The following is a 17,244-nucleotide window of genomic DNA, read 5'->3' on the forward strand; positions in this document are numbered from 1 at the left end:
TACTATTATTTTCAGCAGCAGAGAGCTCTTTGAAAGCTGATGAAAACAATGGACCCTGTGCCTGGGAAAAATAAACACACAGGCAGACACACACCATTTTGCACGCTCTCTTGAGAGTTCCTTGGCCTCTGGGACACTGGTTTAAGAACTCCTAGGACAGAGTCTGGGGTCAGGATAGCTGCTTCAGATCACAAGTAGAAAGAGGTAGAAGGGAGAGGTTTGCTGAATGCTTGCCGTGTGCCAAACTGTACTAACTCATTTAATTGTCACAGAAACCCTGAGAGACCACAAATTGTTGCTGCGAAGGGCACACGTCACTTGCCCAAGGACACACAGCTGGTAGGGATTCTAAAGTGACTTCTTTGCACCGCAGATATAAGGTAAGGAAATAAAATAGTTCTTGGGGGGAAACACATAAATCCCTAGGGAGGAAAGGTTGCTGCCCCCCCAACCCACCCACATTCAACTTTACATCTGTGCTGAACCTGAGACGTTCTGGTCACCTGAGGCTCTTCTGGTTGGCCAAACCCTGTTTCTAGAGGCTTTGGGGGAAGGGAGTTATGTGATAGGAAAGGGGATAGGGATTGTGGTGGTTAATTTTATGTTAACTTGACTGGGGCCACGGGGGGCCAGGTATTTGGCTGAGCATTATTACGGGTGCTTCTGAGAGGTGTTACTGGAGGAGTTCAACCTTTGAACGGTAGACTGAGCAAAGCAGATTGCTCTACCCACTGTGGGTGAATGTGAGGCCTGCGTGGAACAGAAAGGTGGGGGAACAGAGAACTGGCTCTCTGCCTGTCTCTGAGCTGGGACTTTGGTCTCGTCTTGTCTTCAGACTCAGATCGGAGCCCAGGCCGTCTGTTTTCCTGGGTCTTTGGCTTGACCCCTCCGGTCACGGGGCTTCTCAGCCTCCATAACCATGAGGGCCAATGCCTTGTAATAAGGAAAAGAAATGTGCACACAGTTCTGTTTCTTTGGGGAAGCTGGGCTTACACAAGGAGCCCAGAGCAGAGTGGACGTGTGCCTTTTCTATTCCACCTGGAAGCCTGGGCATCTGCTGTGACCCTCATGTTGCCGGGCCATGAGAAATGGCTGCAAGAGGTCTAGAAGGAGAGCCCTCTGCCTAGCCTAGGGCTTCCATGACCCCGGAGGGGTGGGGGAGAGGAGCAGTCAACCCTTCCTCTGGCTCATGAGAGGTGGCTGTACCCAGTGGATGCCCTCAGGGGAATCAGAGAGACAGCTGGGAAGCTGCTGTCTCCTCCCTCCAGCTACGGAGGTGGTGTTTATATAAACACGCGCCCAGCCCCACAGTCTGTTAACGGACTCTTTTGCTCCCCCAGCCCTTCGCCTTCTTCCATCTAGAGCTTGCTGGAGACTAGGCGTCCGTGATGACATTCATGGGCTCCAGCCACGTCTAAGTGTACAAAGCATGCTCACTTTTCCGGGGGGCACAGTCTGACTCTGGCGTATTGTATGCCTGAGGGCAGAGCGAGGTCGCTGCCCCCAATTTGCAGGTGAGAAAGCCGAGGCCCAGAGGGACTGGATGGATGGCAAGGTTCTGCAGCAAATCAGAGAGAATGCAGGACTAAGACCCAGGCTTCCTGACTCTACTCTCCGTCTGACTCCTGGGTGCATCAGGGACCCGGGCAGCGTGCAGAGGTTCTGTCATTTGGGGCACATTATCCAAACTTCTGATCTGTGCACAAAGGTCAGTCCAGTCTGCCCAGCTAGGAGGAGCAGGCCCTGTGCCCCCACAGCAAGGCATGTCTCAGCAGTATTTGGGCCCAAGGGAAGCTCGGGGACGGGGGGTGGCCTCTCTGTGAGTCGGAATGGCAAACTCCAGGTCTGAGACCCAAGCAGCCCCTTTCCTGATGGGATCGGGGGACAACACCATCACCCATAGGAGGCCCAGCCCTCACACTTGGCAAAGCACTTCCACTCTATTTCAGAGCCTCCCGATTGCTCTTTGAGGTAGGCCAGGTGGGGCTTACTGTCTCCGTTTTAGAGATGTGAAAACTGAGGCTCTGACAGGGCACGTCGTTTGCCCAAGGTCTCCCTGCAAGGAAACAGCAGAGTCCGCAGGCTCATCACAACGGAGCGAGGCTGGCCTTCCAGCTGGGTCCCTTAAGCTAGTCCTGGGACATAGACTCTGCAAAGAGCTTACCGCCGTATTCTTTATTCAGACCGGAAGTACAACATTCCTCCCCAGTCCAGCAGAATAACCCAAGACACTCAATTCTATTTTAAATTAACAACAACAACAACAACAACAACCACCTTCCTCTGCATTTCTCTCCCACTTCGTACATTCACGTCAAAGCCGTACAGAATTTGCTGGGCATGGGCCAACTGCAAGGTCGCTGAGTGCATGCCCTGCTTTGCCGGGGAAGCTCCGCACAATCTCTTTGGCCGACCTGGACTGAGCTCCCGGGGGCAGAGCCTCAGTTGTTCGCGTCTAGATAGATCCAGTTCTGTTTGTGGAGAACCCAGTGGGTGCTCAATAAATGTGTCATGAATGAATGAACAAACACCTCCCCCGTGGCCTGCTGTATGCCTCTATTCTCACGACGGCTCAACCTCACCGCAGGAAGAACCAGAAGGACCCTCGGAAGTCTCCTTGTCCAACTGCCTCGTGTTATAGATGAGGTCCAGAGGGGGTGAGTAACCAGCTGGAGGTCACAGAGCGAGTCAGAGGAGACACAAGCACAAGCAGACGCTCTCCTTGTTCCAGAGCTCCTCTCGGACTCTCCCACGGCCTCTGTCTTCTGAGTCAGGAGGGCAACCTTGGGAGCAGAGGCGAGAGCTCCCGTATTGGTCATCTTGCCGTGGAGTCCGACGCAACCTTTCGTGGGGCGTGCTCAGGGAAGGCCCCCCCCCCAGGGGCCTGGGCCCCCTCCTGCCAGATGTCTTCACCCGGCGAGGAGAGCGGCACCACTGGAGAGAGGTTTCTTGGTCCCTACGTCGATGTGGCACAGGGGCTGCCCCATTTGGGGTTGGCAGGTGGAAGGAAGCACAGTGCAGGGAAGCAGGTGTACTGGACGAGAGTGCCTGGGAGAGGCTGTGTCTCCCACAGGTGGCACGGGAGGAGGGTGGTCTGGCCGGGGAACCACGCAGACGCCGGCTGGCCTGGAGCCGGTGGATAACAGCCCATGGGAGGAGCCAGCCTGGGCAGAGCAGAGGGTGACCTCATGGGGCCCTGTCGAAAGGGGAAGGTCAGGAGAGAGAAGTGAGTCCTAAGCTTCACCAGAGGCTTCACCCTCCGCTTCCCGACCTTTTCCCCAGGACTTGGGCAGCTCAGGGCAGGCAGGGGACCATCTTGGGGAGAAACGTGTGCCCTGGGGGCCAGGAGATCTGGTTCCTAATCCTGGCATTGACAGGAATTACTTGATGTGAAAAAGTCACTTTGCTTCTCAGTGCCCAGTTTCTGCATTAGCAGAAAGTGGATAAATAAAGAAATCCTTCCTTGCAGTGTCACTGTGGCCACGCACAGACCTCTAACCACGGGACTGTCTATTTTGTGTCCTGCTGGCTCCCTGCTGTTCGGCATCTGGTACGCACTCCAAGGTGTGCGGGCTCCACGGACAGCTCACACTCGGGGCACATGGCCCAGGTGCCGAGGCTTTTCACGTCTCAGTAATTTCACCCTCATTGAGCTACTACTTTCTCCGAGGGGCGAAGTGACTCTTCTAGGCCATGCTGTTGCTAAGTGCAGAGGCTGAGATTTGAACCCGTGCAGTCTGACTCCACAGCCTTCCTGCTCAATGCCCGTGCACTGCCCCCTTACTCCCTGCCTGTTTCTTGAACTGTGAAGTTCTGCACAATAATACAAGCCAGTCCCCAGAGGAAGGACAAGCATTGGGATTGTCACTCAGTGGTTGAGGACATGGGGGCAGAGAGGGGCAGTGACTTGTCCCAGGTCACACAGACCTGTGGGGCATTCTTGGCCACGCTGTCTCTGGAAGAGTTCCCCTTGTACTCTTTAAAAAAAATTTTTTTTTTAATATTTATTTATTCTTGAGAGGCAGAGCGTGAGCAGAGGAGGGGCAGAGAGAGAGAGAGGGAGACACAGGATCCAAAGCAGGCTCCAGGCCCTGAGCTGTCAGCACAGCCCCTCATGCGGGATTTGAACCCACCACCTGCAAGATCATGACCTGAGCTGAAGTCAGTGGCTTAACCGACTGAGCCACCCAGGCGCTGGTCCCCCTTTGCACTCTTTACTGTAGAAAGGGCCACCCCCCTCCACCCCTTGGGGTTCTCACTTCTGGGTCTGGGTGGGATGTTTGCAGACAATGCCCCCCCCCCTTCCCCAGCGCCCCCTCGGTGCCTTAGCCACTCACCACCACGTCCAGGTACGTGGTCAGGGCCAAGCCGGCCTCATTTAGCTGCTTCGGGGCCCCAGGGCTGCCAGGCTTCTGCTTCCTCCACTTCGCGCGCTGGTTCTGGAACCAGATCTGGGATAGGAGAGAGAGAGAGAGGACAGAGATAAGCAGCAAGTACCTTCCCTAAAAACCGTAACTGGCACTTCACAGTCCAGAAAGCTCCACGGCTTCAGGATTTCCTTGGCCCTGGAGGTCTGCCCTCTAAGAGGGGCCCGGGGATCACAACCTTCAGTTCCTGCGGGGCGGGGGTCTCGTGCACCCGGAAAGCAGCTGGATGCCATGTGGCTGGGAGCGGTGGGGTCTGTGGCCAATGGGGCCTAAAGGGCGTGGCTCCTCAGCTTTAGCCCGTGGTCACCCCGTAGAAATGTGAGGCTGGGCATTACAGGCCCAGCCAATATCTAAGGCAGAAATCTCGGTTTTTATGTGAAAGCGTTGAGATGTAAAACACTGTGCAGATCAAATAAAACTCATCTGTGGGCTGTTTCCTGCTGGAAGACCACCAGCTTGCCACCCCTGTGGGCCCCTCGGCATCTGTAGATTGACTATCGGCAGCTCCCCGTATTCACAAGGACACTGACTGCCCCTGACACGTGGGCATTTGTACTTGGCCATTCGGCTGAGACAGCCCCTGAATTCTGGGCTTTATGGCAGTTGTGGGGAGGGGCTAAATCCACTTAGCTGGTGACTGATTCTAAATGGGAGGAAAAAGAGAGAAGTCTAGAATGGGGGTGGTCCTTAGCCAGGAGAAAAGTCTGTTGGGATAAGATTGAGAGTAAACTGTTGATCTGGGCCCTGACTCAGATTTTGAATTTGGAACGAATCTATTAAAAATTAAAAAAAAGTGACGCAGAGTAGAGCGAGCCAACAGCGTAACAACTGGATTTGGATTTGCTAGGGTGGCGCTTGCAAAACTGGGGGTGTCCAAAGAGGGTGGACACACCCCTGCTGAGTGACAAGGGGCCACTGTATCTCCAACCACAGAAGGAGCCACGGACACTCCGAGGTGAAGAAATGACATATACTAGAATGGGCAGTTGGCATTTATTTTTAAAAAATTTTTAATAAGTTTGTTTATTTATTTTGAGAGAGAGAGAGAGAGTACAAGCAGGGGAGGGCCAGAGAAAGAGAGAGAGAGAGAGAGAGCATGCCAAACAGGCTCTGCACTGACAGTGCTGAGTCCTAGGCAGGGCTTGAACTCACAAACCGTGAGATTATGACCTGAGTCTGAGCGGAGACCAAGACTCAGATGCTTAACCGACTGAGGTGCCCCTCCCTCATCGACTCCCAGGTGCCCCTAGGCAGTTGGACTTAAACCAGGTCTTGGACCACTTCTCTCTGTGCTGCCTTCACAATGATACCCATGTGGTCTAGTCAAGGGTTAGCAAACTAAGGCCTGAAGGATCAATCTGGCCTTCCTACCTGCTTTTGCATGGCCCGTGAGCTAAGAATGGCTTTCACGTTCTTAAGTTGTTGGGAAAAAAAAGATAAAAAGAAGAAACATGTTTGTGACACATGCGGATTATACGAAATTCAGATTGTAGAGTTCGTCAACAAAGTTTTAGACAGTGACTCTATGGCCCCACAAAGCCCAACATAATTACCATCTGGCCTTTTACAGGAAAAGTTTGATGACCACTGGTCTAGATTGTCTATTTTGGGAATGAGGCCTCCTGGTGAGTGATGTTCTGGAACTACAGCCAAAAGGAGAGGGAAGATGTGGAAGCAGATATCGGTGGCCACCCCTGATGCCACCTCGCTCCATTTCCACCCCTCAAAGAGAGAAACCATCTTGTAACTGCGGTGACCTCATTTCCTGGAAATACTATTTGGCAAATGTGACTGTATTCGAGGGATAAAGGCAATGGAGAATTTCAGATGGGCCAGCCCCGGAGGGTCCATGATACATGGGGTCTCACCCATGGCCCCCAAGGCATTGAGGCTGGAGGCTGAGGGTGGGGACAGCTGTACCTGCACCCGAGCTTCTGGGAGTTTGATCCTGGCTGCCAGCTGGTTGCGGATGTGGACGTCTGGGTAGTGGGTGAAGTGAAAGATCTTCTCCAGCTCGTGCAGTTGCTCGGTGGTGAAGGTGGTTCGGACTCTCCGCTTGCTCTTTCTTTCCTCTGGATGGAAGAGGGTTCAAGCTGGGTTAGCGATCTTATGGTTAGCACCCTGGTGAGGCTTTTGTGTTGCCTGGTGTCACTCTTTCAGCCCCTGCTGTCCATTGCAGAGTCTTGGCCACTGGCTCCTCTGCTTGGAGTTTCACAGTGTTCTCTCTCTCTCTTTTTTAATGTTTATTTATTTTTGAGAGAGAGAGAGAGAGAGAGAGCGAGCATGAGCAGGGGAGGGGCAGAGAGAGAGAGAGAGACACACACACACACACACACACACACACACAGAATCAGAAGCAGGCTCCAGGCCCCGAGCTGTCAGCACGGAGCCTGACACGGGGCTTGAACTCACAAACTGCGAGATCATGACCTGAGCTGAAGTCAGACACTTAACCCACTGAACCACCCAGGCGCCCCTACAGTGTTCTCTTGCCTAGAGATCCTGCCCTGAGGTTGACCTCTCCAAATCCATCCTGAGCAGTGAGGTCAAGAGAACTTTCTAGAAAGTCCTCTGATCATCCTTTTTGTTGCTCAGATGCCTTCAATGATGTGTCCTTGTCTACAACAGGGCATGGAAAACTATAGCTTGAGTGTCAAATCTGCCCCACTGTTTGTTTTTGTAAATAAAGTTTTATTGGAACACAGACCTCCCATTGCTTCATGCATCGTCTATGGCTGCTTTTGCAAGCAGCCTTGAGTAGTTGCAACAGAGACCATATGGTCTGCAAAGCCTAAAATAGTTACTGTCTGGCCCTTTACAGGAAAACCTTGCCAGCCTTGGTCTAGAAAATAAAGACTGAACTCCACAGCCGTTAGTCCCTTATAACCTGTTTCCCAATCCAATTGTCCAAACGGTCTGGCCTCAAGTCCACTCAGGGCTGGCTACAGCATTTGTGGGGCCTAATGAAAAACGAAAATGTGGGTTCTCTTGTTCAAAAAGCAGGAAAAAAGCTATTTCCTTTCTTCTGCGGTCTCTCTCTTGATCTGTCATGTGGTGGTGGTTGTTGTTTGCTTGTTTTTTTCCCCTTAATTTGCTGTTTTATTTATTTATTTATTTATTTATTTATTTATTTATTTTTATTAAAAAAGTTTTTTTAAACATTTATTCATTATTGAGAGACAGAGAGAGACAGAGCATGAGCAGGGGAGGGGCAGAGAGAGAGGGAGACACAGAATCCCAAGCAGGCTCCAGGCTCCAAGCTGTCAGCACAGAGCCCGATGTGGGGCTCGAATTCACGAACAGCGAGATTGTGACCTGAGCTGAAGTTGGACGCCCAACCGACTGAGCCACCCAGGCATCCCTCTAATTTGCTGTTTAAGGTCAGGCTCTCTTGAACACAAGGATACTAATAGGGTGAGTGTGGATCCTCACAGCAACCCAGGGCCCTTTGACTTGGCACCTGGGTGCATGCACCTGACATTGACCCTTCTGCCATCCATACTCTGACAGCCCTCACATCCCTGGAACTGCATAGGATAGAGGAGGCAGTTGTCATTGGCTAAGGATGAAGAAACAAGTGGTCTGTAAGAGGGACATCGAGGGCTGAGTCAAGGCTCCAGGGCCTTAGTGCATGCTCCGTGGTCCCACTGAACTTCACTTACAAAACAGATTCACACGTAAAATGATGAAGAATTTCAAGATGACCATAAGCATTAAGCCCCATGTGCCAGGCCTCTGTCTGTGTGCAGTACCCTGGACAACTGTACTGGTCTCACCCACATCCGTGGAGCCAGGCCTGAGCATGTGTGTGTGATGGGAATCAGGCATTCTACTGGGACCTGTTACCTTTGAGATGTCTATTGGCTATTCAAAAAATCTGTCCAGGGGCACCTGGGTGGCTTATTTGGTTAAGCGTCTGATTTTGGTTCAGGTCATGATCTCATGGTCTGTGGGTTGAAGCCCTGAATCAGGCTCTGTGCTAACAGCTCAGAGCCTGGAGTCTGCTTCGGATTCTGTGTCTCCGTCTCTCTCTGCCCTCCCCTGCTTACACTCTGTCTGTCTCTTTCTCGGAAATAAATATACATTAAAAAAATTAAAAACAAAACAACCCCCCCAACCCCCCAAAATAAAAAGGACACGATAACATCATGAGAAGCCCCCAGTAAACGTTCTCCAGCAAATCTCTATGTCACCCTGCTTTTTGGGGAACCTGACCTGAGCCAGAGGAAGATCAGAAAACATGGTAGAAGAGAGGCTTAGAAAGAAAGGAGTGGTCATTGAAATTAAAAAATTAAAAACCAGAGAGGACGAAGAGGAAGAAAAGCCAGAAAATATCAGTGTGTTTATTGAACACCTATTGTGTGCCAGGTGTGGTGCTGGACCCTGCCCTTGGCCTGCGTGCATGCATGTATTTTAGCCTCCCTTGTTCCGAGATGGATTTGTGGCATGTGGTTCTGAGTCTGGTGTTGGGGAGGACGTTGAGGACCACAGGAAGACCACCTGGGTGGAATTACTACGGCAGAAGCCAAGAAAAGAGGAGCCATGTTGGCATTGCCCCCAAACACACCCAGTGTGGTGCCTGAGGCTTCGTGGAGACTCTGACAAATATATGTTGAATTAAAGTGGATGGAGATGTGAGTGGTTGGGAAAAAGAGGAGACAGTGAGTAGAATTTGTGGCTCGAGAAGGTGCTAGAAGGGGAGAAGGGAGGCTGGGGAGAAGTTTCAGAGAGCAGCCTGGAGCGTGTCTGAAGACCGAGAAGGAGAAATGGAGGCGGAGCGAGAGAGGGCTCTGAAGGGGTGGCGGATGGGGCAGCTGCGGGACAGACCGGTCCGAGACGCTCACTACACAGGCGAGGGCGATCGGGTGCTGGAGCGAGTGGTCCAGGGCCGGATGGCAGGAAGTCAGGTCGCCAGCAGAGAATGAGGGAGTGAGGGGCTAGGCCGGGAGGGATGGCCAAGGGCTTTGGGACAGCTGTTCTGGAGAAGGGCGGGGGAAGCGAGAAGGGTAAGGAAGATCGTCCACCGGAAGCCTTCCCTGTACCTCCAGTCTGGGGCGAGGGTCACAGATGGTGGAGGCAGGGCCGAACCAGGTGGCAGAGGCTTTGTCTTCCTGTCCACGCACGTCTGAGACTCGGGCTGCGATTCTGGGTTTACTTGGGACAAAGTCCACATGATATAATTTTAGGAATTGTAGGAAAGATACAAACCGCCTCTCCAAATCCCCTCCGCTTTTGGGGGCTGATGGCTGATGCTGCAGGTCAGATGGGACGATGCAAAAGGAGGGTGGGGATCTGAAAGCCTGCAGAGGCCTCCTTGCTCCCACCCGGTTCACTTTCTTTTTCTGTCCAAATAAGAGGTAGAACCGCCACGGATGAGGAATTGGAACAGACCCTGGGTGAGGAGTGGATTTTCACTTGTGATGGTTTAACAACTGAAGTGTGTGTGTGTGTGTGTATGTGTGTGTGTTTGTGTGTGTGTGTGTGTGTGTGTGTGTGTGTGTGTGTTATTCGTCCTGCCATCATTTGCTAGAAGGAAACCCACTGAACTGGATGTCGGGAGACCTGAGCTCTGTTCCTGAACTCTATAACTTGGGCCACATTTTATTTCCTCTCTGGGCCTCAGTCTCCCCATCTGTGGAATGGAGGAGGAGGGCAGGCCAAATCCACCCTGACAATCTGTAATTCTCTTTCCCTTCATGTGGAGGCCAGGTGGCTTATAACACCTTGCCTCGGGCTGGCCTGGGGGACCAATTTGCTTGGTGGAAGGCGAGGGCCCGAGAGGAGAGATTTCTGCGGATGCCAACTCTATTGGCTGAAGCTGTTCCTACATCTCCGGGATTAACCAGGCCCAGGTGCTTCTGTTGTAGAAATGGCATCTCATAGTCTGCCTTTGGTCTCACCCCTCTCTCTTATCCCTTCAGCTTGTTAATAATCATCCTCAAAGGACTTTAACTCATTTTACTGACTTGGGAGCTTCTTGGGAATCGCAGACAACGAGGTCTCAAACACTATCACCCGCTAGAGCAAGCTCTAGCTACTAACTACCAACCACCTGATCGGACCTGATCTCTCCTTCTCTAGCCCCTTTCCTTCCCCGAGCCTACTTTCTTTCAAAAATTTTTAAAGAGAGATTAATTCTACCTTTAGGGCCAGTAGTGTTTAAGGGATAGAGCCGCATCCAATCAGAATTGATACAGAGAGATGGCCAGTGGCAATCATTGCTGAATCTTACTGAATATCCCCTCTGTGCCCAGCATTGTGGAGGCACTGGGGGCCTGTCTGCAGGAGTGCAAAAGTGGACAAGCCATGCTCACAGTATCATATTCATTCCTTCATGAGGTCAGCGTCTTAGGTGATAGTGATGCTGTGCAGCTCTAAAGGGCATTGCAAAAAACAATTCACAGGATGGAAGATTCCAGGTTGCCTGCGCAGACTTTGGCATCCAGGACAGTATGGAGTTGGATCCTTCTGGGAGTCTAGAAGGGAGGATTCTAGACAGAGGGTGCAGAACCAGAACTTGGGGAAACAGGTGCCACAGAGAACAGAGGGTTAGGAACAGATGCAGACAATGACAAGAAGCCACCTCCTCCTTTCTCCCCAGAAGGAAACTCAGGCAAACAGGGGCTCATGACTAAGAACAGACTCCTTAATAGAATAATATTTTCAGCGCTTCCATTTGTGGAACTAAGGGAGCAACTGTTAAGATACATATGGTTTTTCCCTATTTTGGGCAGGACTGCAGGGCATAATTTGGAGGTGGAGTGAAGAAGGAAAGGATCTACCTCTTCTCTGCATGATAAATGACCTCTGACTTGGTGGAGAGGGGGCTGCCTGGCAAATTACCGGCCAGTTAGAAAAATTTGTTTTTGTATCCAGAGCTAATTTTTTTCAATTGAATTGAATTTTTTGAATTAGCTCAGGATAGATGTTTGTCTCTGAGAGATAATGATAATGATGTTGATAATGATGATGGTGATGATGGTGGTGATGATGGTGGTGATGATGATGGTGATGATGATGATGGTGATGGTGATGGTGATGGTGATGGTGATGATGGTGATGATGATGGTGGTGGTGATGATGATGGTGGTGATGATGGTAATGGTGATGGTGATGATGATGAATGCGTGTGTATGTCCAATGGCTGTAATTACTTCTCCAGGAAATAAACAGACATGCCACAAATCCACACTGGTGGGGAGATGGAGGCTGAGCCCCGAATCCACCAGCCTTCAGGACTGAGAGTGCCAAAGCTTTCCCTCCAAGACTGACTGTGGGTTCTTGGGGTGCAAATAGTCAACACTGATATTCCCCCAGACCTTCTTGGGATGTTATTCAAGACTGAATGGCCTCAAATTGGAGGGATAGTCAACACTGATATTCCCTCAGACCTTCTTGGGACATTATTCAAGACTGAATGGCCTCAAATTGGAGGGCTGTAAAAAGGAATGGTAAGGTCAGAGGGGTCCTGGAGCTCAGATCACTCCCAGTGAATGGGGCTCCCTGATATCTAACTCGTGAGACCCGACCAGAAGAGTAGGTTGGGGAGAGAAAGATAAACTTGGACCTGGCATCAGGGAAATAAGATTTGGATCAGAGGCGAGACTTTGTTAAAAGTTTAGCTGCTTAGACCTGGACCGTTCAATATGGTAGCTACTATCTCCATGTGGCTATTTTATTTTTATTTATTTATTTAAAAAAATTTTAGTCTTTACTTAGTTTCAAGAGAGAGAGAGAGAGAGGGAGAGAGAGAAAGAGACAGCCTGGTTTAGTTGGTTAAGCGTCCAACTTCAGCCCAGGTTATGATCTCACGGTTTGTGACTTCAAGTCCCACATCTGGCTCAGCGCTGACAGTGCACAGCCTGCTTGGGATTCTGTCTCCCTCTCTCTCTGTCCCTATCCCACTCGCACTGCCTCTGTCTCTCTCAAAATAAGTAAATAAACTTAAAAAAATTTTTTTTAAAAAGAAGGAACTTCATTAAACAGGAAGCTGGAAATAGGAGCTCAGTGTGGATGTGGCTCATGTACTGGATAAACCTCTCGATCATCAGGAAGGGCTGGGATGTCCTGGGCAACCCCTCAGTGAGGATGATGGGGGTGCTGGGTCCTCTTTCCCAGGAGCACTGGATTGGGAGTAAGAAAATCCTTGAGCCCCGGCAGCATCTTGGCAGAGATGCCTCGGAGTCTGGTGCCACTGTGTAGCCCACCCACTGCGGCTGGCCAAGGGCACCAGGGCAGGGCAGGGGGTGGGTGGGGAGAGGGTGGAGGAAGGTGGAGGGGAGTGCTTCCTCCTTTTGAGTTGCTCCTCTCCCTGTTATTAATTGTGTGCGCTGTGAATCACACTTCAGTGGGTCTTCAAAGAGAACGAGTCAGCAGAACTTAATTAAACCTGAGCCGTTTAGCACATCGATCATACGAAATACACAATTTACACAGGTGATTAGGCCACCTAATTATAAACCGATGTTCCTCTGCGCTCGGCTCCCTCCCCTGATTGCTCCTTCTCTGCGGTCTGCTAATTGGCCCTGGCTGCTCAGCTAAAGACCCTGGGGGGGCTTTGCCACTGCCGGAAGTCTCCGGAAATGGGCCCTGTCCTTGTCTTCCTAAGACGATGGATGCAGCGGCATAGAGGAGATCCGGGGCACCCTTTGGAGCTCTCTTGCGAGCTGGAGACCCCTCGTGGACATGACGGGAGGGGTGCAGGGCAGACCTGGGCTGGTCTTTTCTGTCCAGTCTGGTCGTGGACTTCCTACAGTTCCCTTGTGCCCACAGCATATAAGGCAAACTCCTTGGCACGGCATTCGAGTCTCTTCACGTTCTCCCTTTCCAGAATCATCTGCTTTCTCCCCAATCCCTATTTCCATGATTTCACTCCCACCTGATCATTTCTAGACTCCACACACTGGCCGTGCCCTTTTAGTCTCCAGGTGCTATGTCTCATTGCTCCCTCTGCCTGGAATGCCGGTCTTCTTCGTTTGCCTAGTGAACTCCTACTCGTCCGTCAAAGCGTGAATCAATCAAATATTTCCTTTCCTCCAAGGTCTGTTGTGAATCTCTGTAGAAACACAACAGCTCTTTTTCAAAAATAAAATGTAAGAGCACTTTTGGCTTGCACCATCCGCCTCCGTATTTGTAAGAACAAAAAAAAATCTCTCTTAGTTTTTCTCTCTGTCATTGCATATCTATCAAAATGTTAATGGTGGTTAATACTAGATGATGAGAGGGTAGAATTATAATTACATTTTTTAACCTTCTTTTTTTTCCTATAATATACATGGATTCCTTGTATAAATAAACAACAGCACAGAAAATAAAGCCAGCGTGGGAAGAGATGAGAATAAAAAAACCACTAAGGGAAACAATTTCAAGAAGACCACTGAAGAGCCCACCGGCAGAGGGTTTGCTGACCTGCCCCCAGGGATGACGGGGTTCATGCTCTCTCCTAGCAGAATGAGGATTGTTATTTTCCATGTGCACGGCCTCATTTTCATAATGTATCCTATGTACACACACACACACACACACACACACACTCACTCCCCCCACTTTTTGTTTGTATATCTTTTTTCTTTTTTAATAGCAGGTGTACCCTTTGTTTAAAGGGAATTGTATGTGGAGCCCCACAAAAGAAATAATGGTGGAACTCTCTTACTGACGTGTAGGGGGCCCTGGAGCGAAGCTTGCTCAGTCTCCCCTTCGTCCCCCGCAGCTCCGGCCGTGCATCCTTGTGGAAGCCTGCAATTCCCCCAAACGCGGGTTTTAAAAATGCTGATGTGCATAAATAAAGGCCAAAGATCTTGGCTTAGTGCACTTGACCTTCAGTCTCCTCATTTCACCTCATCCCTTCCACTGCTCCGGGAGTTTTAGATGCCCAGCCACACTGGATTTCTTTGTTGCTCGAAAGGAATATGCCTTTTTACCCCTCAGGGCTCCTGCACATGCTTCTGTGTGCCTGGTCCTCTCCCCTTCTCTGCCTGGCTCCACCTCAGAGGACACCTCCTCTCTGAAGCCTTCCTGGAGGGTCTCAAACACAGTTCATTATTCCCCTCCTCTGTGTTCTTGGAACACTTTGTCATGTTCCCATGCTCTATCTGTGTTGTGACAACGTGAGTCTCGTAACCGCATGTGTAGGTCTGGTGAGGCCAAAACATGGGGCGTTGGGGTGGGGTGGGCACAGAGAACTGGGACAGGGGCTGATTTCACTTATTTATTTTTAAAGTTTATTTATTTGTTTTGAGAGAGAGAGAGAGAGAGCAGGGGAGAGGCAGAGAGCGAATCCCCGGCAGGGTCTGAACTGTCAGTGCACGGAGCCCGATGTGGGCTTGACGCAGGGCTCTGTCCCACCAACTGTGAGGTTACGACCTGAGCAGAGCCCAAGAGTCAGATGCTCAACCCACTGAGCCACCCAGGCTTTCCTGATTTCACGGGCTTTTAGAGTGTATGCGTGTGTGTTCTCCTGTCCTGCCCCTATTCCTCTCCAGTCTACACTTGTGGGAACAGACACCACAGGGTATGAATCTGGAGGATGTTTCATGGTGTGACACAGGAAGTGTCACAGAACTGGTTCCCTGGCGATGGGGGAATCCATATTTAGTTTCCTTCCTGCCTGGAATTGAGGAGGAAGTTACCCGTTCTCTTTGTGGCCAACCCAAGCGCAGGCATGCAGAGTGCTTAGATTAGAGGTATCCAAAGCCCTGTAAACAGGGGGAAGAGCTGTTTCTGGCCCCCAAATGGCTTAACAACTGCCAGGTTAACAGCTGGTTATGCAGAACACCTGGGGGAAATGAGCCTCATTAGGGACACACCTTTGATGAAACAACGGAAAACAAACAAAGCAAACGCTTTGACATTTCCCTATCTGGAGACTGAAGATACCAAAGAAGACTTAGAAGGACCCTGAAATCAGAAGCCATCATCCCAGCATGGAACAGTGTGAGAGAAGAAGAGGACCAGCACAAAGAAGACTCCCGGTGGGGCCCCCACACATCCCCCTCTGGCCGTGGTTGACGGGTTTGGGAGTGGGCATCTCACTCAGGCTTGGCCAACAGTTCCCTCCTCTGGGGCTCTTGGACTTGGGACTTTAGAGAGCTTGAGAGAAGTTCCTGGAGGGTGATGGAAACCTTGGTGTTATTGGGAGTCATCTGGAGGGAGGAAAGTTGAGCCGCAGGGAGGGAGGAAAGTTGAGAGGCAGCTGGAGAGACCTGCTGGTGTTGATTCTGGCTCCCATTATGGCTGATGCCTGCTTATGATCCTGCCCTTCCCGTAGCTTGGTTTGAGAAGACTGCTTCATGTTCTCCAAGGCAACTCATTTCCTTTTCTGTTTCAGCTAACCTGAGATGGTCTTTGTCTGTTGGAACCCAAGAGTTCTCATGAATATTGGTCATTGCACCTTTTCCTAAGACCCTAGAATGCCTCTTCATTCTTTTTTGGATTCAAAGCAAAAATAAGAATCCCCACCATGCCCCGTATGGCCCAGTGTGGCTTGGCTCCTTTCTTGCTTTCAGACCTCATCTTGCCTCCCTTGAACAAGTCCCTGTCTTTGGGGTTTTCTCTGCATGGAGTGGGGGGGAGCCACATTTCCCCCCCCTCAGCCTTCGGACTGCAGCTCAACCATGATGTCCTCTGGAAGCCCTCGCTGGCAGACCAAACCTCTCTTGACATAGGCCCTCTACCATGTCACCTTCTCCCCGGCACTTGACCACAGTTGTCATTGAGCTTTCACTTGTGATTATCGGATGGCTGTTTGTCGTCCCTGCTACACTAGATGCTACGTGAGGGCAGAGGCCAAGCTTAACGTTTTGTTCCCACATTGTCCCCACTCCCAGCTAAGGTAGGTGTGCAAATTCTTGGATGCTTCTCGCTTGGAATTCTTTCCTCCTTGAGTGTGGCCCAACTCAACGACTCACAGAGCCAATGGGATGCTGTGGGAATGCGGCTAGGAGGTTTCTCATGGTGGGTCATAAAAGGATGCAGCTTCCACCTGACTCTCTCCCTTTTGGATTGCCCGCTCTGAGAGAAGCCACCGCCATCTTGTGAGGACACTCTAGTGGCACGCGGAGAGCCCTGCATGGGGAGAAACTGAGGTCTCCTCCTCAGCCAGCTGAACTGTCACCAACTCACCAGCCACGGAGTGACTACCTTGGAAGCCAATCTTTTATTCTGATCCAGCCCTCAGGTGACTGCCCCACACAACATCTTAACTGCAGTCCCACGAAGGACCCGGAACCAGAGTTACTCAGTGAAGTCACTCCCAAATTCCCGATCCACAGAATCTGAGTCAGACAATTCATGTTAATTGTTATTTGAAGCCACTGAATATTGGGATAATTCGTTTTGCCGCCATAGATATGCCTGCCACTCAGTCGATTTCGGTGGCTCTTTGTTGCGTTGCGTCCCCGGATGAGGAATACAATGGATAAATCAAATTTAAATGACGACCAATGTTTTCTGTGTCCTCTGTCTCCTCTGATTTCTCCTGGCTCTGATAGTCTGGGCCCTATTATTATAGTAATGTTGTCAATGCCCTGCTTGTATCCCTCAGACCTTTCTGTGCTCCAGATCAATGCCCTACTGCTAGGATATGTATTTCTGAGCTAAAAAGCCCAGATAACTCTGAGGAGTATATTTGCTTCATTTCCTAAAGGATTTAAACTTCAGTTTCCCACAGCGGTCACTGGCTTAATCACACACCCTTTGATCACCGCCCTCCCTTCCTTGTTTTAGTTCACTACTGTGAAATAAATTCCGTGCTGGTGTCTGTGCATGTCCCAAATAAACCACTTGTGCTCAAATCCTTTCCTTCTGGTCTGCTTTTGGC

At 50.6% G+C, this 17,244-nt stretch overlaps 1 protein-coding gene across 1 annotated transcript in view; it reads right to left on the reverse strand.

Moving 5' to 3' along the window:
• Positions 1-2,265: 2,265 nt before the first annotated feature.
• Positions 2,266-17,244, reverse strand: part of ISX (intestine specific homeobox) — a 21,329-nt gene continuing 6,350 nt past the window's right edge. Inside the window, exons 3-5 of the mRNA XM_040491834.1 lie at positions 6,348-6,499; positions 4,338-4,451; positions 2,266-3,196 (exon numbers count right to left, since the gene is read on the reverse strand). Of these exons, the coding sequence (XP_040347768.1) occupies positions 2,957-3,196; positions 4,338-4,451; positions 6,348-6,499 (506 nt within the window). The 3' untranslated portion in view covers positions 2,266-2,956. The remainder of the gene's footprint in view (positions 3,197-4,337; positions 4,452-6,347; positions 6,500-17,244) is intronic.

The sequence above is a fragment of the Herpailurus yagouaroundi genome, unplaced genomic scaffold (assembly GCF_014898765.1).
Source record: "Herpailurus yagouaroundi ecotype Mexico unplaced genomic scaffold, PumYag 182, whole genome shotgun sequence".
Taxonomy (NCBI): Eukaryota; Metazoa; Chordata; class Mammalia; order Carnivora; family Felidae; genus Herpailurus; species Herpailurus yagouaroundi.